Below are 25,195 nucleotides of genomic sequence, written 5' to 3'. Positions count from 1 at the left end.
TTTAGTGTAGTTCAGGGATTTTTCCAAAACAAGAATATGAACATGACAATATTTAAATTAATATAGGTAACTACATCAAAATCTGCATATATGATGATGCTGAACAAAATAAAGACAAACCAGAAATGTTTCATTTGAGACAAAAAAACATGTCACTCTCAGTAAAGACTATTTCAATCCCTATAAAAACCATTTGAGACCCAGTCTCAAAATAAAAAAAGCAGGGGACGGGGGATGTTGCTCAGTGGTAGAGAGCACTCCTGACTTCAATCCCTACTTCTGAAAAAATTTTTTTCAAAGTTAAAAACAAGAATTAAAGTTATTTATGCATGAATATATTTGGTGTTAGCTTATTAACCATTCTATATTGTTTTTTCGAAAGCAGGAACATTTGCACAAAAATTTGTGCAGGAGTTACATATTTTACCTATCTTAAAAATAGATAAAATTACATAGTTCTAGTACTTCATGTGGTTTATTTTTTTTAAAAAAGTACTTGCTTAAAAGATACTATCATTTCGTGTTGGTATAGCACCACTTCTTCCTGCTGCCTCAAAATAATTTTGTCAACTGTATAATCTACAAAGATGCCTATACTTTGTAGTGGTGGAAGTTTTTGTTTTTTAATAATAACTAACATTTTTTTGATTGTATACTATAAATTAACACTTCTGAGTGCTTTTAATTTTCTCCTCTAATTCTAATTTTAGACTTATTAGGTAAGTACTATTGTTGCTCCTGTATTTTTAGATTAGATTGATGAGTAAAGATCAATTTCTTTTCCATTAATCTGGAAGAAAATGCCTCTCTGGTTTCATTACAGGGGAAGTTCATCACACCTGCTCACTACAGTGATGTTGTGGATGAGCGTTCTATTATCAAACTCTGTGGTTATCCTTTGTGTCAAAAGAAGCTGGGAATTGTAAGTAACTGTTTTAAAATTATAGCCTTTGTCTGATTTTTAGCAAAATGTTCTATGGAAAGAAAAGAAAGTGAAACCTGAGGTAATGAACTGATGTCATGGCTTAGTCAAAAATATGATAGGTAGATGACTTAAATTTGTAATCGAAGTTCATGTTAATTTTTTTTGTAAGCTATGCTTTCTTTTCTTTAGGTACCAAAACAGAAGTATAAAATTTCTACCAAAACCAATAAAGTCTATGATATTACTGAAAGAAAGGTAAGTTCAATAGCTATTTTCAATGTGGTAGTTAATTCTTATTATGATATAAACTAGAATTTAAAAATAACTTTATAATCTTGCCTGTTAGAAAATAACCATGTTAAAAGTTTATTTGTAAATATTTCAACCAAGGCACTAAAAACAATTCCTTGCTTAAGCTTTAATTAAGACTTCAGTATATATTGGCACAAATTATATATAGATTGTGTACAATAAAACTACATAGTAGCACAATTCAAGGTAAGTAAATCATAGAATAGAGAACCAGTACACTCAACACAAATGTGGATACTTGATATGTGGCAGTGGGAGTATTATAGTTCAGTGAAGGAATGACGGCTTTTTCCATAAATAGCACTAACAGTTATCTAGATAAAAAATGAAAAATATATACAAACCAGGTGAAATAAAGACTTAAATATGAAAGGCAGACATACATTTTTTCCATCAGGGATTTCCAAAAAGTGAAAAGATAAGCCACAAATAAGAAGTTATATTTCCTACATATAATCTGACCACAGATTCACACTGAGAATATATAAGCTATAAGAAAAAGAGAGCAAAATTAATAGAAGACTGTTGTACAATTAACTTGAATGACTATTGAACATATAAAAAGATCTTGCTCAGTCATTTTAGTTATCAGGGAAATAGCAAATAGCAACACATCAAATTACATTTTTCAATCCCAAAAGTAGCAAAATTTTAAAAATCTGATAATATTTGAAACTCTTTATGTTGCTTGTAGTAGTAAAAATTTGGTATTTATCTGGTAAAGTTGACTTCACTATAGCATCCCCAGGGCCTCATGCATGCTAGACAAGCACTCACCCCTAAGCTATATCCCTACCAGCTTTGCACTTTGTTTATGACCAAGTCTTTCTATTCCTTTGTACATACCTTAAAGAAGTTTTTGTCCAATGCACTATTAATAATATATATGTATAAGAATGTTCACAATGGGAAAAACAAAATGTGGCATATGCGTATTATGGAATATTATTCAGCTTTAAAAAGGAAGTAAAGTTTGATGCATACTATAATATGGATAAACCTTGAGGATGTTATGCTAAGTGAAATAAGCCTGCACAAAAGGAAATATTATGATTCCACTTAGGTATCTAGAGTAATGAAATTCAAGAGACAGGAAGCAGAATGGTGATCAATAAATGAGGAATTAGTTCAGCAAAATAGCAGGATATAAAATTAACACCCATAAATCAAAGGCATTTCTGTATATCAGTGACAAATCCTCTGAAAGGGAAATGAGGAAAACTACCCCATTTACAATAGCCTAAAAAAAAATAAAATGCTTCTGAATCAACTTAATGAAAAAGGTGAAAATCTGTACAATGAAAACTATAGAACCCTACAGAAAGAAATCAAAGAAGACCTTAGAAGATGGAAAGATTTACCTTGCTCTTGGATAGGCAGAATTAATATTATTAAAATGACCATACTCCCAAAAGCACTGTACAGATTTAATGCAATTCCAATCAAAATCCCAATGGCATTTCTTATAGAAATATAAAAAGCAATCATGAAATTCATCTGGAAAAATAAGACACTCAGAATAACTAAAGAAATCCTTAGCAGGAAGAGTGAAGCAGGTGGCATCACTATACCAGACCTTGAACTATACTACAGCAATAGTAATAAAACCAGCATGGTATTGGCACCAAAACAGACTGGTAGACCAATGGTATAGAATAGAGGACACAGAGACTAACCCACAAAATTACAATTATCTTATGCACAAAAAAACATGCATTGGAGAAAGGGTAGCCTCTTCAACAAATGGTACTGTGAAAACTGGAAATCCATATGCAACAAGATGATATTAAACCCCTATCTCTCACCATGCACAAAACTGAACTCAAAGTGGATCAAGGACCTAGGAATTAAACCAGAGATTCTGTGTCTAATAGAAGAAAAAGTAGGCCCTAATTTTCATCATGTGGGATTAAGCCCCAACTTCCTTAATAAGACTCCTATAGCATAAGAATTAAAACCAAGAATCAATAAATGGGATGGATTCAAACTAAAAAGTTTCTTCTCAGCAAAAGAAATAATCTGTGAGGTGAATAGAGAGCCTACATCTTGAGAGCAAATTATTACCACTCATACATCAGATAGAACACTAATTCCTAAGGTATATAAAGAACTCAAAAAGCTAAGCACCAAAAAAACAAATAACCCAACCAATAAAAGGGTCAAGGACCTGAACAGACACTTCTCAGAAAAGGATATACTATCAATCAACAAATGTTGAAAAATTTTCATCATCTCTCGCAATTAGAGAAATGCAAATCAAAACTACTCTAAGATATCATCTCACTCCAGTCAGGATGGCGGCTATTATGAAGACAGACAATAAGTGTTGGTGAGGATGTAGGGAAAAAGGTACACTCGTACATTGCTGGTGGGACTGCAAATTGGTGCAACCAGTATGGAAAGCACTATGGAGATTCCTTGGAAAACTAGGAATGGAACCACCATTTGACCCAGCTATTTCTCTTCTTGGTCTATCCCCAAAGGATTTACTACAGGGACACAGCTACATCAATGTTTATAGCAGCACAATTCACAATAGCTAAATTGTGGAACCAACCTAGATGCCCTTTAGTAGATGAATTAATTAAAAAATGTGGTATATATACATAGTGGAATATTACTCAGCAGTAAAAGAGAATAAAATCATGGCAATTGCAGGTAAGTGGATGGAGTTGGAGAAGATAATGCTAAGTGAAGTTAGCCAATCCCCAAAAAACAAATGCCGGTAGGGAGGGGAGGCATGGGCGTAATAGACGAACTCTAGATAGAGCAGAGGGGGTGGGAGGGGAATGTATTCCACTGTCATTTATTTTTAAAAAATCAATAAAAAATACATGGGGAATTAGTATTTGATGCATATAGAGTTCAGTTTTGTAAGATGAAAAAACTTAATGCTGGTGATGGTTGTATGACAATATGAACTACACAAAATGGATAAGATGGCAGATTTTACATTGTATTTATTACAATGAAAAATTTTTATTATAAAAATGTTGATATTAACATTGAAATGATTGTAAAAAATTAGAAACAATTGTCTATAAACAATAAAATTTAATATATTAACACAATGGAATCTCAAATGTAGCAAAGATGGGATGTTATAATTACATGAATAAGTCTTAGAAACATGATTTTGAACTGAAGACAAGAATATGTAACAGCATTATTCCACTTAAAGTTTAAGAAGAGGCAAAACTGAATCTGCTTTATGGGGATATGGGTGTAGGTGGTAAAAACTAGAGAAAGGGGCTGGAATTGTGGCTCAGCAGTAGTGCTCTTGCTTAGCACGGACGGGGCCTGGGTTCGATCCTCAGCACCACATAAAAATAAAGGCATTGTGTTGTGTCCATCTATACCTAAAAAATAAATATTTAAAAAAATTAGAGAAAAACAGGGAATGATTAACATCAAATTAGGATAGCTTTTACTTTTAGGGAATATAGGTGGCCATGGGGTGGAGCCCATAGAAGCCTTCAAAGGCACTTTACCTTATTTCTTACCTTAGGTTGGTGTTCAAAGATTAGTGGGGTTTTGTTTTAGTCTTTAAACTACACATTTATGTCTTATACTCTATTGTATATAGGTTACATTTCATAATAAGAAAAATAACTAGTTTTAAAATGTCTTTTTCAGTCTTTTTGCAGCGATTTTTGTTATAAAGCATCCAAGTTTTTTGAAGCACAAATTCCCAAAACTCCAGTATGGGTTCGAGAAGAAGAGAGGTAATTTAAATCATTATATATGCACATTTGTTCATATATGTACTAATTTCTGCTCTTTGAGATAAGCTGAAAATAGATCTGGTTTTCTCTAGAGTGTTAAGATTTTACATGCTTTAATTGTGATGAAATAGTTATATTTTGAGCATAGTTATTAAGGATTTTACATTTAAAATCAGAAAACTTACACATGCAGATGTTATTTACTTGTTTTGTTTGCTATTTTAGCTTTATTCACAAAACTAGAACTTCAACTGGCTTCCTGCAGTGCCAGAAATGTCTATGAATCTTGTTACTATAATAATCCTGAATTAAGAATATTAAATTTTTTCAGAAGATACTAGGTTTTGTTGTTAGGAAACTATGTACTAAGGTTCATATTTTTTTGAAAACTCAATTTAATCTTTGTCAAAATTAGTATATTGTATCATAAATTTAAAGAAAGTTTATTAAAGTCATTTTTGCAAGGAAGTTTATGGTCAATGCAAGAGTCTTACCACTTGATAAATACTTAGACACTTGCAATATTTTACTAGGTAATGAATATTGAGAGTGAAATGCCATGATAATGTAACAGAGATAACAAAATTATCATAGTAATTAAACTATGTTATCTAGAAAGTCCAAACAAAGGCTCAAAGAGATAAATAATATTCCAAATAATTTATATTTGGAAAAGAATGTTGCAACAGTCAAAGAGAGTATAATTTGTGATAAGACAGTAAAGATCTATGCTAATAAATACATTAAATATAATGAGATGCAGTTAATTAAAGGGTTTTGTCCCTCCTCCCAAAGAGAAAATCCTTAATGTCTCATCCTTAAAGTCTCATCTGATGAAGCTGACATGACACCACTCTAAATTCAACCAGCATCATTTATAGTTACAACAGTATCTTTAGTGACAGACACCTTTGCCTTCTAATCCAATACTCTGTGACTTAGAATATGTAAAACATAACACTTTTTGACCTTAATTGAATTGTATATAATGAAGACTAAATTATTCATCATTTCACCACCAACCTTCAGCTTTATTTAGAGGATAAAACATTGTGGTATTGTCCAGGGTAACTAGAAAAGCACTTTGTTTTTCACTTTCTTTTTCCCATTTTAATTATGTCTTTCACTAAAGACGCTCATTACCACCTCAGCCCTACAATAGCATATATTCCATTCCCCACTAAGATCTATGTTTCTTAAATTATCCTTTGTTTACAAACAGTCCTTTTCTTCTTATTAAATTTAACCCTCTGTGTTATCCTTATGTTTGCTTCAAAGCCATTTACCAAACCACCATGTCTATTTTTTTTAAACATAGTTATTGGTACTTGTATAAGCTAATTTAAAAGGTTTTCCTCTAACCTTTTCTTAAAATCTTACCATTCTATGTTCAAAGGTCTATTTTTTCCCAAAACTTGAAACTCGGTCAATTTATATTTGTGATTCTAGAAATCCTAACTTGTTCTCCTTTCCCCACATCACTAAAAAAGAAAGATGAAAATGGTCTTTTATTTTCACTAACATAAAGTAATCAAATTACATTAAAAATGTGCAGTATGAGCTTTGTACCTGGCAGGCCACGCATACAAGGATAAACCCAACTTGAGAATTTTAACAGTAATTGAGAGGACAGAATAAACACACGATTGAAACACGTTTTTACTAACTTTAATGGGAACATGTAATCTAAATTAGCAAGGTTAGGACATTGCTTAATGAGAAACTGTAAACTGGGAAAAACCTCATCAGAGTGGCTTGGAGTATTGAACATTGGCTCACTTGAACTAAGGAATATACATGTCATTGTTTTTCCTGTTTTAATTTCTTTCAATTTAATTTTTATCCATGGTTTCACTTTCTGTTGTTTCAGTTACCCATGGTCTATTGAAGTCTGAAAATATTACATGGAAAATTCCAGAAATAAACAATTCATAAGTTTTAAAATACACACTATTCTGATTAGCATGATAAAAATCTCACACCAGTTTGTTCCCTTCTGCCTAGAACATGAAGCATCCCTTTTCCAGACTGTTCATACATACACACTTCTTACTGGTCTCTTAGTCACTTCGTAGCTATACAGGGAAAAACACAGTATATATAAGATTTGATACTATTCATGGTTTCATGCATCTGGGAGTGGGGCACTTGAATAAATTCTCCACAGTTAGTGGGGACTACTTATGTATTGGGAGAAAACATAATATTAGGCAAGTAGTAAGAAGCAATATATCAGTCAAGTACAGTCAAGCTCTCAGGAGCCATCTAATGTTTTTGAGCAAAACTTAAACTAGGTTAGCATACAAGATAAGAACCATATTTAAAAGATCCTAAAGGATCCTTAGATTTAATCCAACCTTCCATTAAACAAGCTCAGAAAGATTAAGTATACTTAAGAGTGACAGATTCTGAATGAGGCCAACACTATTTATTATATTCCACTTGATTAGAAGAATTGAAATCTTATACGTTTTTCCCATTGTTTATAGTATAACTATAGCCCTTAATTACATATAGCACTTACCAGTTTTATAACCATACCAGTATTTTTCTATCTGGATGAATTAACATTACCTTAATTTCTGGATAATTCTGGGAAAGAATTCTGCCAGTGTTATTTAATGAATCCACTTGAATCCACTAGAGGTCACTGTTTTTTCAGAGACTGTTTTCTTTTTTTTAAATGTGTAACAAGTATCAGAGTTCTAGAATTTGTTATTTTTAAAAGCTTGTATAGCTATTGCACACATAAGTTTTACAGAAAAGAGATATTTTAAAGTCTTTTCACATATGGTATGGGGTACAGTGTTCAGAATCAACTTTTTAAAGAGAAAAAATGATCTCTTAAATGGTAGCACTTAGTATTTAATGCAAATATTTTATTGACTTACAGTAAGTCATAATAATTATAAGAACTGCATTATAGTAGTAATTTAATAATCAATTTTAAAATTTTAAATCCATTCAAAGAATTAGATATCTTATTGTAATGAATTGCAAACTTTTAGATCACTATAATAAATTCATTTTTATCATGGCCTAATATATGCATATAGGTGAAAAAAAGATTTATGCAATACCTCTGTTATTTTCTACTTTTTTACTTTTGTAAAATGCTGATAGCAGCTTATTTAATTGATTGGTCCTGATATATAGCTTTAAGAACCCTGTTGTATTATATCTAGCTTATATTTTTAGTTGTTTAATATAGGAAAGGAACTTATCATCACTAGACCTCAGTTTCCTCATTTGTAAAAGTAGAAAGTTGCATTTAGCTTCTTGGTTCCTTTTAATTCCAATGCTTTACAGTTTTAAGTCGGTTATGTCTTTTTTTTTTTTTTTTTTTCCAGTGTGTCTATAGTTACTGCTGCTATAATTAGTGGTTTCTAGGTAAGGAAATGTCTTATTTGTAAAAGTGAAGAAAATTAAAATTATCAGGATAAGATGAGAGAAACTTTATTACTATCTTGTAACAAAGTCTGTCTGACTTAAAAATTTAATGTAAAAGTTACCGGCTTTAGTAATATGTACTCTTTAGTTTATAAAAACAGAGTGATAAGGGATTGGATCAAAGTTTTTAAATTATAGAGGGGAAAGGATATTTTTGAGTATGTCCTGAACAATTTGAAGTTGTCCTCTTTAGGGACTCCTCAGTTTTACATTTGGAAATCAAATCAATTTGATTTTTCTTACATTATAGTGAATGTTAATTTAAGTTAATATATCTTACAATATTTAAAAGCTAGTAGTATCCCTTAAAATTTATAAGGTATTACTTTATACCACAGTAAATTCACTATCTGAAGGATAGAGATGTATAAATGATTTAAGAACGGTTTAGACAAATTCATAAACTTTAGCACCACACTTTTCATCAAGACTTTGAAGTCAAAAGGAGCCTTGGAGTCTTTTTAATTCTTAGTTTTAAGGTATGAAAACATACCTGGAGTATACCTCTTAAGTCACAGAGAACAACAATGCGTCTCACAGAATGTCTCCTGATTCCCCGTAAGAGAAAAAACATTGACCTAGAATGGTTTGGGTCATAATGCAGTATAATGAGTTCCTGTGAGAGGGATAAAAAACAAAGGTTGTATCCTGAAATGTTTGGGTGGTCTTTTTTCTGACATTAGCAGCATCTCACATGCAGTGAAAAGAACTTGGATTGATATCAGGCCTAAGTTTGAATTTAGACATATTACTATTAGCTCTGTGATTTTTTTTAAGTATTTGTTTTTTAGTTGTAAGTGGACATACAATATCTTTATTTCATTTTTATGTGGTGCTGAGGATTGAACCCAGTGCTTCATGCAATCTAGGCGAGCGCTCTGCCACTGAGCCACAACCCCAGCCCAAGCTCTGTGATCTTCAGGAAGTCAGTTAACCTCTCAAATCTTCTTTTTCCTCATCTGTAAAAGTTGTAAGTAGTGTAACAATTATATAAAATAACGTTTGAGCCACCTAGGAGACAGTTTGGAAACATGAAAAAGTGCTGGAGATAGATGGTGGTAATAGTTGTAAACCACGTAAATACACTGAATTGTACACCTAAAATATACAAAACTGCTGGACATATACCTGTAATCCTAGTGGTCGGGAGGCTGAGGGAGGATCACGGGTTCAAAGCCAACCTCAGCAACCGCGAGGTGCTAAGCAACTCAGAAAGACCCTGTCTATAAATAAAATACAAAATAGGGCAGGGTATGTGGTTGAGTGCCCCCGAGTTCAATCCCCAGTTCTCCCCCACTAAAAAATATGTATATACACACACACACATATACATATGTACACACACATATATATACACACACACACAAATACTATATACACACACACACACACACAAATACATACTAAATGGTAAATTTAACATATGTATATTTTTACTAAAGTTGTGTGTGCATGCACGCTGCAGATTGAACCCAGGGTCTGGTACATGCTCTACCACCGGGTTATACTCTTGGCCTGTTTACCACAATTAAAAAGGACAAACAAACAAAAAAAACACCTAGCGTATAATAGGCATTAACTATATAACTCTGTGTTAAATTTTTTCTTGCCTTTTGAGACTGAATTTTAGTTCTGAAAAAATATCAAGTGGAAGATTGAGAGAGAGAATTGCTTGAGTCTAGGATTTCAATGCCATCCTGATCAACATAGTAAGATCCTGTTCCCCCCCCCCCCCGAAAAGAAAGTTATGTCGCTGGGAATTTCTTATAAAATTATTTTAAATTGTATTCCTGATTTACAGCAATGTTTACATGCTGATTACTTCTTGATTCAGCCACACTTGGACTTCATTCTTATTTGAAACTGTTCTGCCTTCATGATCTTGAAGTAAGAGCTTCCCGTCTCTGACCACAGCCTTTATCTCCTCTATAGCTATCAGTCTGCTTTGTAACCTCAATTTGACCTCCTGTCTCCCCTGGCTCTATTCTTCTAGGTTAGCAAGCCCTTTTTATTTTTATTTTCTTAAGCTTTACAATTAACAAATATAGCGTTGTTCTCTCAGACAATCCCAGGTTCTCCTTTCTCCTGCTATGTCCACTTCCCAAGCTGCAGCCGTTCTTTTTTTCAGTACTTAGGTTGCTAAATGTTATTGGGGAAAGTTATCAACTAAGTAAGACCTGTAACACTTCAGATAAGTTACTTCATTTAACGATATCCTCACAGCATCACTAGGGAAATATAATTAAATTACACATTTTGTGGATGGCAGAACTGAGACTCATAGAAGTATAGTGATTCACTCAAGTACTCATGGCTGATACGCTGTAGATTTGGGATTTAAACCTTGATCTTCCCAGCACCAAAGCCTGCTTTCCTTTGACCCTATTCACAACTGTGTGCTCAAATTTTTTTCCCCTTCGTTTCTTATTGATTATCTGGTGCATTCAAATCTTTCCTGCTCTCCATAAACCTAATTTGACGCACTACTTTACCAAAACAATTGAGGGCATCCAACAGAATCTCTTTCAACTTTTTTGTCTTCATATGCACTCTCATTTCTCTATATCCTCATTGCTAATGGTACCCTCCTCTTTGTTACTGATTCATTTCTTTCTCCAAGACTTCACTTTATGATTTATTCCCATTTTTCCTCCTTTAAGATCTCCTTTCATACTGATTTCCACCCCACCCCTCACTTTAAAAAAAGAAACTGAAAAATATCCAACCCTATTATCAGTTGGTAATCTTAGCAAGAACCATTTCAAGGGAGTAATGAGAACAGACTTAAGGAGGCAGAGGGTTGATTACTAGACACGAGAAATGGAATTGAAAATGATGAGTGTAAACTTCTCTAAAGAAAGCTTATAATGAATAAGCTACTGGCATGGAATAATCTAATAGTATCACGTTATATACATACATAAATGTACCAAAGTAAATAGCTCCTTTATGGAAAAAAGAAAAGGGCTAGGGGATTGTATGACTAAAAAACAGGGTTGAGTTTTGTTTGTCTTTTAGGAGCTAGGGTAGATATAAGCATAATTACATGTTTTTAAAAAGAAAAAAAATGGTATATGGATAATACCCTTGAGCGAGAGCTGTAGGATTATCTGTATCTTTTTTTTTTTTAAGTTGTCAATGGACCTTTATTTTATTTACTTATTTATATGCCATGCTGAGAATCAAACCCAGGGCATCACATGTGTTAGGCAAGCACCCTACTGCTGAGCTACAAGTCAAGCCCCTGTATCTATTTTTATAAGCCCAGTTTATATGATTCCTCTACAAAACTTTCTGGATTGGCTCAACAGGAAGTTTTTCCTTCATTTCTAATTTCCTATAGTAATTTATATATCTCTCATACTCTTGAATTATATAATCAAAGTGTTATTTTTCTTGATTGTTACAAAGGTTTATTTTACCAAAATTTTAAAATGAAAATACACATGATCCAGTTTTTAACACAGAAAAACAGGCCCTTTAGGGAAGGGACATAGATTGCTCTGAACAGCCATTATTTATACTCCATCCAAAACTTCTTGTAAGTTGATACTATTTCCTTGAATTACCACCATTCCAATATTGTTATCTTACCTACAAGTTGCCATATTCACACATTTATCTATCACAAAACTTGAGGAATCAAATATCCACAGTATTCCTTGGACATGTCTGCCACTGTTTTATTTAAATGATAAATTCTTTTCTATTAATTTTTCAGCTTGAAAGGCTAAACTTTACTTATTGTCTACAGTGTAATTATTATGAGTCTTACTGTCTGAGTTTGATTCCTGGCATCATCATTTAATAGTTGTGTAATTTGGGACAAATGACTTACTCTTTCTTATACTTAGTTTCTTTGTCTCTTACATGAGGACGATAGTACTAGCTGCCTCTTTATTATGAAGATTAATATTTGTAAAGCTCTTAGAACATGCAATTTTCTCCTACTAAATCATAAGATCCTTAGGAATAGGAACCTATTTCTATTAGCATACCCAACATAGTCCATACTTATAGTTCAGAATTTGATTTTGGAAGGAATTTTTTGAATGGTGAATACTCTGTGCTGGGCATGGTAAGTTGTGTCTGTAATCTCAGCAATTTGGGAGACTGAGGCAGGAGGGTCAGAAGTTTGAAGCCAGCCTGGGTAATGTAATGAGTTCCCCATCTCAAAAAATTCTCTATTTGTAAGTTAGCTATGAAGTTTGAGAAACCAGTTGAATATTACTGTATGTTTTCTTTTTTCTTTCCTTTTCCATACCAGGAATTGAACCCAGGGGCACTTAACCACTGAGTCATATCCCCAGCCCTTTTTTAATTTTTTTATTTTGAGGCAGGGTCTTAATAAGGACAGCTTTGAACTTGAAATCTTTCTGCCTCAGCCTCTCAAGCCCCTGGGATTATATGCATGCACCACTGTACCTGACTTTTACACATATTTTCTTACCTACAGTGGTACTCAGACTCCAGTATAGGACTAAGTGCTTGCTAGATAGCTTGGTGATGCTGAACCTTAATAATTTCAGTGATAATGGCTATAATAATGTGGGATAAAAAGAGTAAGAGAACGGGGGATAGAAATGGGAAGAAGTAGTCAACAGGCAATAAAGCACTCTGTTGTGAATATTAGCACAATATTTAGGCTCCAAAAACCCTTAGTGAAAGTTATAAATAGTCCCGGTAGTAGTCAAGGCTAGTCACCATCCAAGCAGTGTCATTTTTTTTTTTTCTTTGAGTTGCCTCAAAGTCTAAGGCACTTCTGTGAGTAGAAAGCAGTTAACAGGGTAAATGGGATATTTGGGGAAAGATCTGCCAATTTTATTGGCTAAGGAGCAAAGGAAAAAGAAAAACTCGATCACTTTCAGGCAACTCAGTACCCATTGGTTTTAATTTTAATTGTAGTCTGAGGAATTCCTGAACTGCAAAAAAAAAAAAAAAAAAAAAAAAATCTCCAGAGCAGGAATGGCTTCATCCTGTATGCCTCCTGATATATGTAGTGGGAAGAATCCCTTAATTTGCAGTACTTCTCACAACTAATGAGAAGATTGACAAAGAGAGCCCATTCTCTGCAATGCCTATTTTTGGGAATGAACAAAAGATGAGTGAATTATCTTTGTGATAGTTAACATTGTTGGTACTGTGAAGAAAAATATTGCAACTCTGATATTTCTGACTGGCCGCCTCGAAATGTCCTAATTCAAATGAGTTCTGTGCCTGTAATCCCAGCATCTTGGGAGGCTGAGGCAGGAGGATGGCAAGCTCAAAGCCAGCCTCAGCAAAAGTGAGATGCTGGGGCTGGGATTGTGGTTCAGTGGTAGAGCACTTGCCTAGCATACATGAGGCACTGGGTTCGATCCTCAGCACCACATAAATGTAAAATAAAAGATATTGTGTCCACTTAAACCTAAAAAATAAATATTGGGCTGGGGATGTGGCTCAAGCGGTAGTGCGCTTGCCTGGCATGGGTGCGGCCCGGGTTGGATCCTCAGCACCACATACAAACAAAGATGTTGTGTCTGCCGAAAACTAAAAAATAAATATTAAAAACTCTCTCTCTCTCTCTCTCTCTCTCTCTCTCTCTCTCTTTTGCGCGCGCGCTCTCTCTCTCTCTTTTAAAAAAATTTAAAATAAAAAATAAATATTAAAAAGAAAAAAGTGAAATGCTAAGCACTCAGTGAGACCCTGTCTCTAAATAAAATACAAAATAGGGATGGGGATGTGGTTCAGTGGTTGAGTTCAATCCCTGGTTACACCTCTGCCTTCCCCCCAAAAAAAGTTCTGATTCCATCTATTTATTTAACTTGATTTTCTAATTGAAAATTTTGTAATATCACTATCTTTAATGCACCTCTGTTTTAAGCCTTTCAGTGAGATTTATGCTAAGGTTCTTAGCTTCTCTGTAGTGTGTCCCTAAACCCCTGATGTTTCTTTTTTTAACCTGTTTTGCAGTCTTTAGACAGTACTTTGAGGAGATGGAGATGCTGATCAGTGGTAGAAAGCTTGTTTAACATGCATAAGGCGCTGGCTTTATATCCTACAAGAAAGCATAGAGTGAACACTCTAACATATAGGCATAGGCAATGACTTTCTTAATAGGACCCCTAAAGCCTAGGAAATAATGCCAAGAATTAATAAATGGAACAGCATCAAAAGCTTCTTCAAAAGCATAAAAAGCTTCTTCACAGCAAAAGAAGCAATTAAGTATGTGAAGAGAGAACCTACAGAATGGGAGAAAATCTTTGCTAGCTACTCTTCTGAGAGAGGATTAATATCTAGAATATATAAAGAACTCAAAAAAACCTAACACCAAAAACAAAACAAAAAAACAACCAAATAACCCAGTTAATAAATAGGCAAATGAACTAAACAGACACTTCTCAGAACAAATGCAAATGGCCAACAAATATATGAAAAAATGTTCAACATCATTAGCAGTTATGAAAATGCAAATCAAAACTATATTGAGATTTTATGTTAGAATGGCAGTCATCAAGAATACAAATGAGGGGCCTTTGGTTGTAGTCCAGTGGTAGAGTGTTTGCCTAGCATGTGTGAGGCACTGGATTTGATCCTCTGGACCACATAAAAATAAAATTTAAAAAAATTAAAGGTATTTTTAAAAGTGTTTTTAAAAAATAATACAAATAAGAATAAATGCTGGAGAGGATGTGGGAAAGAACACTTTTACACTATTGATGGGATTGTAAATAAATATGGAAATCAGTATGGAGGCTCTTCAAAAGACTAGGAATGGAACAACATATGACCCATATGACCATTTCTTGGTATTTTATCCTAAAGACTTAAAGCCAGCATATTATAGTGATACATGCATACCCATGTTTATAGCAGAACAATTCACAATAGCCAAAATGTCCATTAGAGAATGAATAAAGAAAACATGGCATATGTATACAATGGAGTTTTATTCAGCCATAAAGAAATAAAATTATGTCATTTGCAGGAAATGGATGGAACTCAAAATCATTATGTTAAGCAAAATAAGCCAAACTCAAAAGGTCAAGAGTTGTATGTTTTCTCTCATTTGTAGAAACTAGAGAAGAAAAGGGAAAAGGTGCAGGGTCAGGTCTCCTGAAAATCGAAGGGAGATCAGTGGAAGAGAGGAAAGGGACCAGGATGAGTGAAGATGAAAGAGAAAGAGGAAATTCTGGGGAACAATATTAGCCAAATCGTTTTGTGAGCATGTGCGAGTACGTAACAACAAATCCTAGCGTTATGTATAACTATGAAGCACCAATAAAAAAATATGGAGGGGGCTGGGGTTGTGGCTCAGTGGTAGAGCTCTCACTTAGCATGTGTGAGGCACTGGGTTCAATCCTCAGCACCACATAAAAATTTAAAAACTTGGGGCTGGGGATGTGGCTCAAGCGGTAACGCGCTCACCTGGCAGGCGTGGGGCGCTGGGTTCGATCTCAGCACCACATAAAATAAAAATGTTGTGTCCACCGAAAACTAAAAATAATAAATATTAAGAATCAATCTCTCTCTCTCTCTCTCTCTCTCTCTCTTTCTCTCTCTCTTTAAAAAAAATTTAAAAACTGAAAAATATATATTTATATATTTTAAAAAATATATGGGAAAAGAGGCAGTGTTTTCTGAGTCACTTAATAAGTATTTTATGGATGTTTCCTTTCCTCATGCATGAATTTGTTTGCTGTGTTGGTTCCTTTATATTTGGCCTATTAAGAGCTTTCTTTCTCCCTTTTTAATAACTGTGATAGCCAAATATGATTTCTCGTGTTGCATAGTCCTTTTTTTCTTTTTCCTGAAAGTTAAATCACTATATGATTTATATACTATATACTACGGATATGTATATAGTTCATATCCGTAGTACAGTGTAACTGCTTTCTCAGAAATTGAGGCACTGGTTTTAATGACTATAGAAGGGATATATAGGAGAATTATAAACATAGTCTCTGCCCTCAAGGAACTTGTAGCCTAGTTAAGAAATCAGAATTAAACATGAAAAGTAAAACATAGGTAATAGTTCTGGTAGTAGGCCATAAAGGAGTATATGATGTGTTAATTGTACAGACAATGATAACTCTGGAATTAAGAGATTTGCTTTTGTCCAGGTTAGTCAAGGAAATTTGAACTTAGTACTGAAAACAAACAAATTTTGGATAAGAGACTAACTCAGATTTCTTGTTGAAGAGTTTCATAGTACTTTGTCCTTTTTTTTCTTAGAATCTTTAAATGAACTCTTCTTATTGTATTTTTTACCTAGTGCACTTATAATAAACTCTTGAAAATGTTTTTTACCTAGTGCACTTATAATAAACTCTTGAAAATAAACTCTATAATAATGCCTTCAATTTTCTGTTTTTGTCATAGGCATCCCGATTTTCAGCTGCTGAAGGAAGGACAAAGGTATGGTTGAATCAGTATCACTTACATTCTCTATAGTGTTCATGTTGATAGAAACATTAGGAGTGAACCAGGTGATATGAGTGCTTGGACTTCCTGTGCTGATACATTTTAAGTGTCCTATTTTAGCTCACACAAAGAAATATTTGACATGTTCAGCTTTTTTATATAGTGATGCTAAGATGATGTGTATGATGTGTTTGATCTCTGATTTATTGTACAGCTGTTCCTACTGAGGAGGTCTAATTGAACCTGTTGAAATATGACACAAACACACCCTCCATCTCAGATACTGGGTTTCTTTGTCAGCTAGATTGTACCAATTACATTTGTTGAAAGAATTTTATGATCTTATAGGATCAAGACATTAATTATCAGTTATTTAGTTATTTGAAAGCACTAATATAACTTCTAGGCTGTGATTTTTTTTTTCTCCCCTTAAACCCTCCTCATAGGATTGCTTGACCAACCATGGACATCTCTGAAAACATATCCTATAACTCTCAGCATAAATGTTCCTAGTTAATAACCACAACCTTTAGCTACACAGTGTTGATACTTAATGATGAATGTCTTTATAACTTCAAATTAGTATAGAAAAAAAATTTAATTGCCTTAAAATTCTACAAAAAAGTATGAAATAATATGAAAGTTGATTTTTAACTTGTTCTGTTTTTTGAAACTTATACTTTTTTCTTATCTAAGAGATGGTCCCCTTGTTATATAGATTAAATTTTAACTAAACATTACATCTATTTGTTTTAAGAGAGAGAGAGAGAGAGAGAGAGAGAATTTTTTAATATTTATTTTTCAGTTTTTGGTAGACACAACATCTTTATTTTATTTTATGTGGTGCTGAGGATCGAACCCAGCGCCCCGCGCATGCCAGGCGAGCACGTTACCGCTTGAGCCACATCCCCAGCCCTAAACATTACATCTAATATTGAAAAAAATTGCCATTTTTCCCCCTATCCATAATCTTGCTTTTTGCTTTTTTTTTCTTTTACACATCTCCAAGGTGTGTTTCAAGTTTGTTTTTTTTTTTTAATAATTATCGACGGACCTTTATTTTATTTATTTATATGCAATGCTAAGAATTGAACACAGTGCCTCACACATGCTAAGCAAGCACTCTACCACTGAGTTACAACCCCAGGCCCCCAGGTGTGTTTCTTAACCCAAAAACTTCCTCATCTGAATGTGTTAAAAGTTCTAATAGGTATGTGCTTGAGAACAACTGTTTACCTATCCTTGTTTGTCTCAAGTTGAATTAGCAAAACTACTCTTTGCCTTTACGTTTCCCATATTTCTTTATCTTATTCAACTCTAATCTGAAAATTGGAAAGCAGTAATAAGGAAAACCATTATCTTTTATTGTGAGCATTCCATTGTAACTCTTGATTTTCAAATTTTATCTTATATTGAAATTGTTGATTTTTCAGATTTATGGTCCGCTATGATTTTCTTTTGTTTATTTATGGAATTTTCTGTATGATAACCACATTGGAAAACATTTACTCATCTTTTTTTTATCAGAGTTAACCGAGTTCCTGTAATTATATTTTTTGAGAACCCAATAATGAAATTTTCAGGAGAAAAACTTATTTTTTAAAAGTTACTAAAACAGTCACAAAAACATCAAGTAAAAATCAAAATAATTCAGTAGAATGGATTTACTAAAAATTTTTTTTTCATTTTCCTGGACTCCTCTAACAACTCAAAATTAAGAGGAACAGCCAAAAGGAAGAAAGGTAGAAGGAGAGCTGTTATCAAATACTTACTGATACAAAGAAATGTGGCTTTCTCTAAAATAAATATATCAGTGTCTGTAAGGTTATGCCTGAGGAATAAAAGTTGCTACCTTGAAAGTTACAAAGTAAAAGTATCATGGGACTTTCCTGTTATAATTATTTTGTTTATCTTTCCTTTTACAGTGGCCATTCAGGAGAGGAAGTACAGTTATGCAGTAAAGCCATTAAAACATCAGATATTGATAATCCTGGTCATTTTGAAGAGCAATATGAATCTAGTTCTTCTAGCACTTGTAGTGATTATACCAGTGATAATGAGCAAGACTTTGTTTCCTCCATTCTACCAGGAAACAAACCAAATGCAATGGGTACAAGGCCACAGTTACACCAAAAAAGCAAAATGAAAAAGCAGGTTGGTGAAGAAGCTAACTCCAAACACAGAGACAAAGAACAGACAGTAGTAGATGTCACTGAGCAGTTAGGCAGTTGCATATTGGATTGTCAGGAGAAAGCTGCTGATTGTGAACTTCCTTTACAGAAAGTAAATACTCAGATTTCTTCATGTAGTCCTTTGCATGAAAGATTAAAAGCTTCAGGAAATTTTGAAAATAAATACATGTCAGAAATAACTTTTGTTGGCATAAGTAAGAAAAGTGCTGAGCATTTTAAGACCAAATTTGCCAAATCAAACCAAATTTCTAAGTCAGCCTCTAGTTCCATGCAGATGTGTCCTGAAGTTGCAAAGACAAACTTACTTAAAATTCTAAAACAGACTTTGATTGAATGGAAGACAGAAGAAACTTTGAAGTTTTTGTATGGCCAGAATTATGCTTCTGTGTGTCTGAAACCCTCTCCAGCCTCTCTGGTTAATGAAGAACTTGATGAAGATGACATAAACTCTCACCCAGATAGCCATTCCCCTGTTTTGGTGGAATCTCAGAATAGCCTGGATGAATCTTTACCTTTCAGGGGCTCAAATGCAGCCATTAAACCACTGCCAAGTTATGAGAACTTGAAAAAAGAAACTGAAACATTAAATCTAAGGATCAGGGAATTTTATAGAGGACGATATGTTTTGAATGAAGAAACCACCAAATCACAAGACTTGGAAGAGGTATGTCTTAATGATAAGTGTCAAAATAATGAGTTTTTTCAGGCTGCTAACATTTGGAAAAGTCATCATAATGAATCTTAGCAGGAAGAAGAATATTAAAGAGTTCTTGTTAAATTTTCAATAAGTATTATTTTGAGGTGTTTTTTTTAACCCAGGGCCTTACATATGTTAAACAAATGTTTTAACCATTGAACTATATCCCCAGCCCACTAAAAGTTTCTTTAGTGCATCTGTCTTCTGTTTTAAAATGCATTCTCTACTATTGGCAGTACAATTTTACAAATAAGTTGGTTTCCTCCTAATAAATTTTCATAAATTGTGTAATATTTCTCTATAATGTAAAATGAGCCTAGAAAGATGAAACAAAGTTTTCTTTTAAACCTGGTTCTTCAAACTGGGGATTTAGTTCAGTGGAAGGGCATGCCTAGCATGCATGAGGCCCAAAGTTCACAATGATAACAACAAAAAAGCCCATTTCTTTTTTTAAGTAGACCCTCTGAAGAAGCTTTTTTCTTTGTTAGTGTGTGGTGTTAGAGATCTCTCCATGTGGTATGTGTGTTTTATTTACATTGAGACTATATGCAGTAGCATAAACTTAGTTGTTGAATAATAAAATATTTGGCAAGCACACCATTTAAAATATTATAGATGAAAATAATATAATAAAGGGACTTCTTGGAAAATAATGGATATGGAAAATGGGAAGAGTACATTCAGAAAGACCTAGATTTGAATATCTGTTATGTCATTTACTAGTTTTATAAAAACTTAGTTTTTTGAGTCTGTTTGCTCATCTGTAAATAGGACTAATAATAACTTCCCTTGCTCAGTTGTTTTAAAGGGAATGTATGTAAAACGTTTATCTCAGTGTGTGACATATAGTTGGTACATAGTAAATAGACATAGAGAGATTGAATATATCTGTCGAGTTTTAGGAAGAACCTTTTAGTATTTCTGTTACCCATTTTTGGTTCATAGGTCTTGTTTAAGAAATGAAGTCATTTGGCATAAAGAGGAGTGGGTAATGTTTTTACCACAAACTTTGTTACTAAAGATTTCTGAGCAAATATAGCTCTAAGTTTAAAAATACTTTTGGAGGGGCTGCGGTTGTGGCTCAGCGGTAGAGCGCTCGCCTCACATGTGCGAGACCCTGGGTTCTATCCTCAGCACCACATACAAAAATAAACAAATGAAATAAAGGTGTTGTGTCCAGCTACAACTAAAAAATAAATATTTTTTGAAAATACTTTTGGATATTTGGAAGAGAGCAGAAATGGGAATATAGTAAAAATTTAGAAATTTCTTTCTGTAAATGTTTCTCCTAGTCTAGCACCATACTTGAAAGCGCATCAACTGTATTATTGGACAGCATCAAAAACTTTTATTAAACTGAGAGAAGTATTGGTCTTTCTTAAGTTGTATATCACTTGTTTTATCATTTTTGTGCTTGTAAGCCTTAAAAAGAAAAACCTGATACCTGAAAGGTATAACATTTTTAAACTTTCATTGACCTATAATGCAAACAGTAAATGTACAGCTTATAGAATATTTATTCACATGTGAACACATGCATGAAGTCACTACACAGACCAAATTCATTATAAGTAAACTAGATACCCCATTTATGTCTACTCCAAATCTTACCTCTTTATAAAATTAGTAGTTGCTATTATAGCATAGATTAGTTTTGCCAGTTTTTGAACAGTATGTGTATTCCTTGGTATCCCATTTACTTTATAAAATATTATGATTGTGATTCAACTTATGTTGTTGCACATAGCTGTAGATCGTTCTTTCATTGCTGTGTAGTACTCTGTTATATAAATCCAGTGTTCAGTCCCGCCCCCATCCTTCAGTGGTTGCCAGAAACCAAATATTATATTCACTATGTTTTTTCCTAAACATACATACTTATGAGAATGTCTAATTGGGGGAATGTGGCTCGGTGGTAGAGGTCTTGCCTAGCATGTACAAGGCATTGGATTCAATCCCCACCACCACAAAAACAAACAAAAAAGTCTAATTGTCACATGAAGAGATTAACAACAATAACTAACAATAAAATAAAAGAATTATAATAATATAAAAGTTATAATAAAAAGTTACAAACAACATAAACACTATTTTATATTATAAAAGTTATAAAGTTGTAATAAAAGTCATTTGAATGTAGTCTCTCTCAAAGTATCTTGTACTGTACTCACCTTTCTTGTAATGATGAGAATTGATAACAGTGCCCATGTGATGAGATGAAGTGAGCTGGTGCTAGACACATTTGACCTTCTGACAATATGTCAAAAGAATCATCTGTTTTGGGTAATCATGGATCATCAAGTCATAATTATGTCAAAGTGTGACTGCAGAGGTTGCAGTCCTTTAGAAAGGTGACTTTAATGCTGTGATCCATCCAAGGATCATAATCCCTAATTTTGTCCTTTAATGTTTGTGCAATTTGAAACACTTGAGCAAATTTCACTAATGGCCATATTGCTGATTCTGCTTCCATTTCATCATCGTCCTCTTCCTCTTGTAGATGATTCAACAAGTTCTTCCTCATTTGTTAATACTTCTTCGTAGTCTTCACTGTTTCCACTTTTTCACCAAACACATTGACAAATCCTTCTCCACCAACTTGTCTTTACCACATGAATGCTTTTCCTAACTTCTTCATCAATCCCTGAAAAGCCTTTAAAATCATTTACAATTTCACTCTATCATTTCTTCCAGCAAACGTGTAGTTTCTGGCTTTTACTCATTACAGCTTTGATGAATGTTGTAATATCAGCAATAACAAATGATTCCCAGGACTGTAGTATGTCTAAAGTAAAGTCTGCATCAATTGCTGATCAAATACCAGATGGGGGTTTGTGGCCTTGGGAAACCAAATAATGCCTTAGTGAAGGCCCTGAAACAATGAGGTAAAAACACAACTGTGACATTTCCATTTTCATGGCAAACAAATTCAGAATAATCAGGTGCATTGTCTTTTATTTATAGGATTTTAAAATTCCAACCTGTTCTTTTCCAAACTTTTTTTTTTTTAACTTCTAAGATGAAGTGTCAATGAAACCATCCCATAAACAAGATGTCTGCTACCCATGCTTTCTGATTATGCTGCAAGAACAAGGACGGATAACTTTTGCTTTCTTTTTGAGAGTAGGTAGGTTCTTGGCTGTATACGTTGAACCTGGCTTTATTATATGCCCTACAGCATTGACACATAGTGCCAGAGTTATCTGTCCTTCCATGTTTTATGCACTGGTGCCACTTGTGCACTTTTATGAATGTAGATTCTGTTGGGCATCTTTTTTCAAAAGAGGCCTGTTTCATAACAATTTAAAACTTGCTTTTAATAGGATCACAAAGGTGATACTATTTCAGCTCTGCTGGAAATGTGGCAGCAGGTTTCTTCATTGACAGATGCACCCTCTCCAGTAATTTTTATATTTGTTAATCCAAATTATTCTTGAATCTGTCTTGCCTTTATTTATAGTAAATGGCTTGGTCTCATTTGTTTTAGGAGATCCCTTGCTGAAATCCTCGAATAGGCTGCATACTCTATAGCACAATAAATTGCTCTCAGTAAGAACACATTTTCTGTTTATTTCTTCTAATCACAAGCCTTTTCCATCTTAACTAAGCAGTTACATGCGCTGTGGCTGTACCTTTTGCAGTTTGTGGTGTGATAGCAAAACTAGTGTGAATTCCATTTTTTCTTTGTAATTTTGCAAATAAGATTTGTTCTTATTATAGATCTTAGCAATTTCAGCACAGAGTAATTTTTTTTTAAGTTGAGAATTTTCACCTTTTCACTTAAAAGTACTTTGCAGTTTCTCTTTGTCTTAAACTGAATTGCTAGTGTTACTACTCTTACACTTTAGGATCATTATTAAGTAAAATAAGGGTTACTTGATAACAACACTGCAGTACCACCACAGTTGATCTCATAACCAAGAGGCTACCAAGTGACTACGAGGCTAGGGTAGCATATATAATCTGGATATGCCAGAAAGGGGGATAATTCACATCCTATGCTGAATAGAGCAGAATCATACTACTTAGAACAGTGCACAATTTAAAACTTACCATTTCTTTATTTCTGAAAATTTCCATTTAATATTTTTAGACCATGACTGATCACAGATAACTGACATCATGGATAAGGGGGACTACCACAATTTTTTTTATATCAATGGAAATTTTGGCTGTTTCTAGTTTGGGACTATTATGAAATGTGCTGTAATGAAATTTCTTATATATGTCTTCTAATGTGCATGCAGTTCTGAAGGATATGTGTCGCTAGGTCATAGAATATGTACATATGCAATTACATTAGATAATGACAGTTTTTCAAACTGATTTACTGCTGTTTGAGGGTTCCTTTACTTTTTTCTTTGCTGTTGTTATTTTTAGCCATTCTCGTACTATCGCTTGATGGTTATAGTACATTTATTTGATTAACGAATCAAATACTTTCATGTTCATTGCTTGACCATTTGGAGAGTCTCTTGTGAAGTACCTGTTGAAGTCTTTTTTCCATTTACCTATTAAAGTGTCTCAGTTTTTAAAAATTGATTCGTAGGACTTCTTTATCAGTTATATGTATTACAAATATTTTTCACTTTGAAACTTGCCCTTTCAATTTCTTGACTCCAGTTTTTTAATTGTTCCCTGTAGTAACATCTTTTTTAAATTTTTTTTTCTTAATTGCTAGGTGAATGCGCTACTGTTGAGCCACAACCCTAGCCCCCTCTGTAGTAACATCTTTATGAAATCTTAGTCCAGATTGTTTATCTTCTAGATGCTTTATTGTTTTTCATTTCATATTTAGATCTGCAATTCATCTGGAAATGAGTTTGTTTCTTTGTTTTTGTACTAAGAAGTATGGATCAGATATCATTTTTTTCCCATTTGGATATCCAGTTTACTCAGTAGCATGTATTAAAATGAGTCTCCTGGGGGCTGGGGATGTGGCTCAAGCGGTAGCGCGCTTGCCTGGCGTGCGTGCTGCCCGGGTTCGATCCTCAGCACCACATACAAACAAAGATGTTGTGTCCGCCGAAAACTAAAAAATAAATATTAAAATTCTCTCTAAAAAAAAAAATGAGTCTCCTGGGCTGAGGTTGTAGTTCAGTGGTAGAGTGTTTGCCTCTCACATATCAGGCACTGGGTTCAATTCTCAGCACCACATAAAAATAAAATAGAGCCATTGTGTCCACCTACAACCAAAAAAAATGTTTTTAAAGAAATGAGTTCCCACTTCTCTACAGCTATAGTTTGAACCTTGTCAAAAATAAAATGTTTATAAATGTGTGGGTAAATTGGTCTATTTCTCTTCTTGAGCTAATACCATGCTAATTAGGTAGCTGTATAATAAGTTTTGCTATCTGTATGATAAATCCCTCCATCTAATTCTTTATTAAGTTTGCTCTGACCATTCTTCTCTTTTTCTTTCCTTATAAATTTTAAAATTAGTTTATCATAGTACCGATTGGGAAGGGGACTGTTACGACTTTTATCGGGG

At 33.6% G+C, this 25,195-nt stretch overlaps 1 protein-coding gene across 5 annotated transcripts in view; it reads left to right on the top strand.

The window, feature by feature from the left end:
* Nucleotides 1-25,195, top strand: part of Rpap2 (RNA polymerase II associated protein 2) — a 92,322-nt gene that overhangs the window by 5,986 nt on the left and 61,141 nt on the right. For all 5 annotated transcript variants that reach the window (XR_007351703.1, XM_015500888.2, XM_048814459.1 and 2 more), the window contains 5 exons: nt 824-922; nt 1,115-1,180; nt 4,874-4,962; nt 16,774-16,809; nt 18,741-19,671. Coding sequence is in view for 4 of the 5 variants with exons in the window: in XM_015500888.2 (XP_015356374.1) it covers nt 824-922; nt 1,115-1,180; nt 4,874-4,962; nt 16,774-16,809; nt 18,741-19,671 (1,221 nt within the window). In the remaining variant the exon portion in view is untranslated. The remainder of the gene's footprint in view (nt 1-823; nt 923-1,114; nt 1,181-4,873; nt 4,963-16,773; nt 16,810-18,740; nt 19,672-25,195) is intronic.

This window comes from Marmota marmota, unplaced genomic scaffold, assembly GCF_001458135.2.
Source record: "Marmota marmota marmota unplaced genomic scaffold, marMar, whole genome shotgun sequence".
Lineage (NCBI taxonomy): Eukaryota > Metazoa > Chordata > Mammalia > Rodentia > Sciuridae > Marmota > Marmota marmota.
Note: the sequence above shows the minus strand (reverse complement) of the source record. Positions and strands in the feature narration are given on the sequence as shown.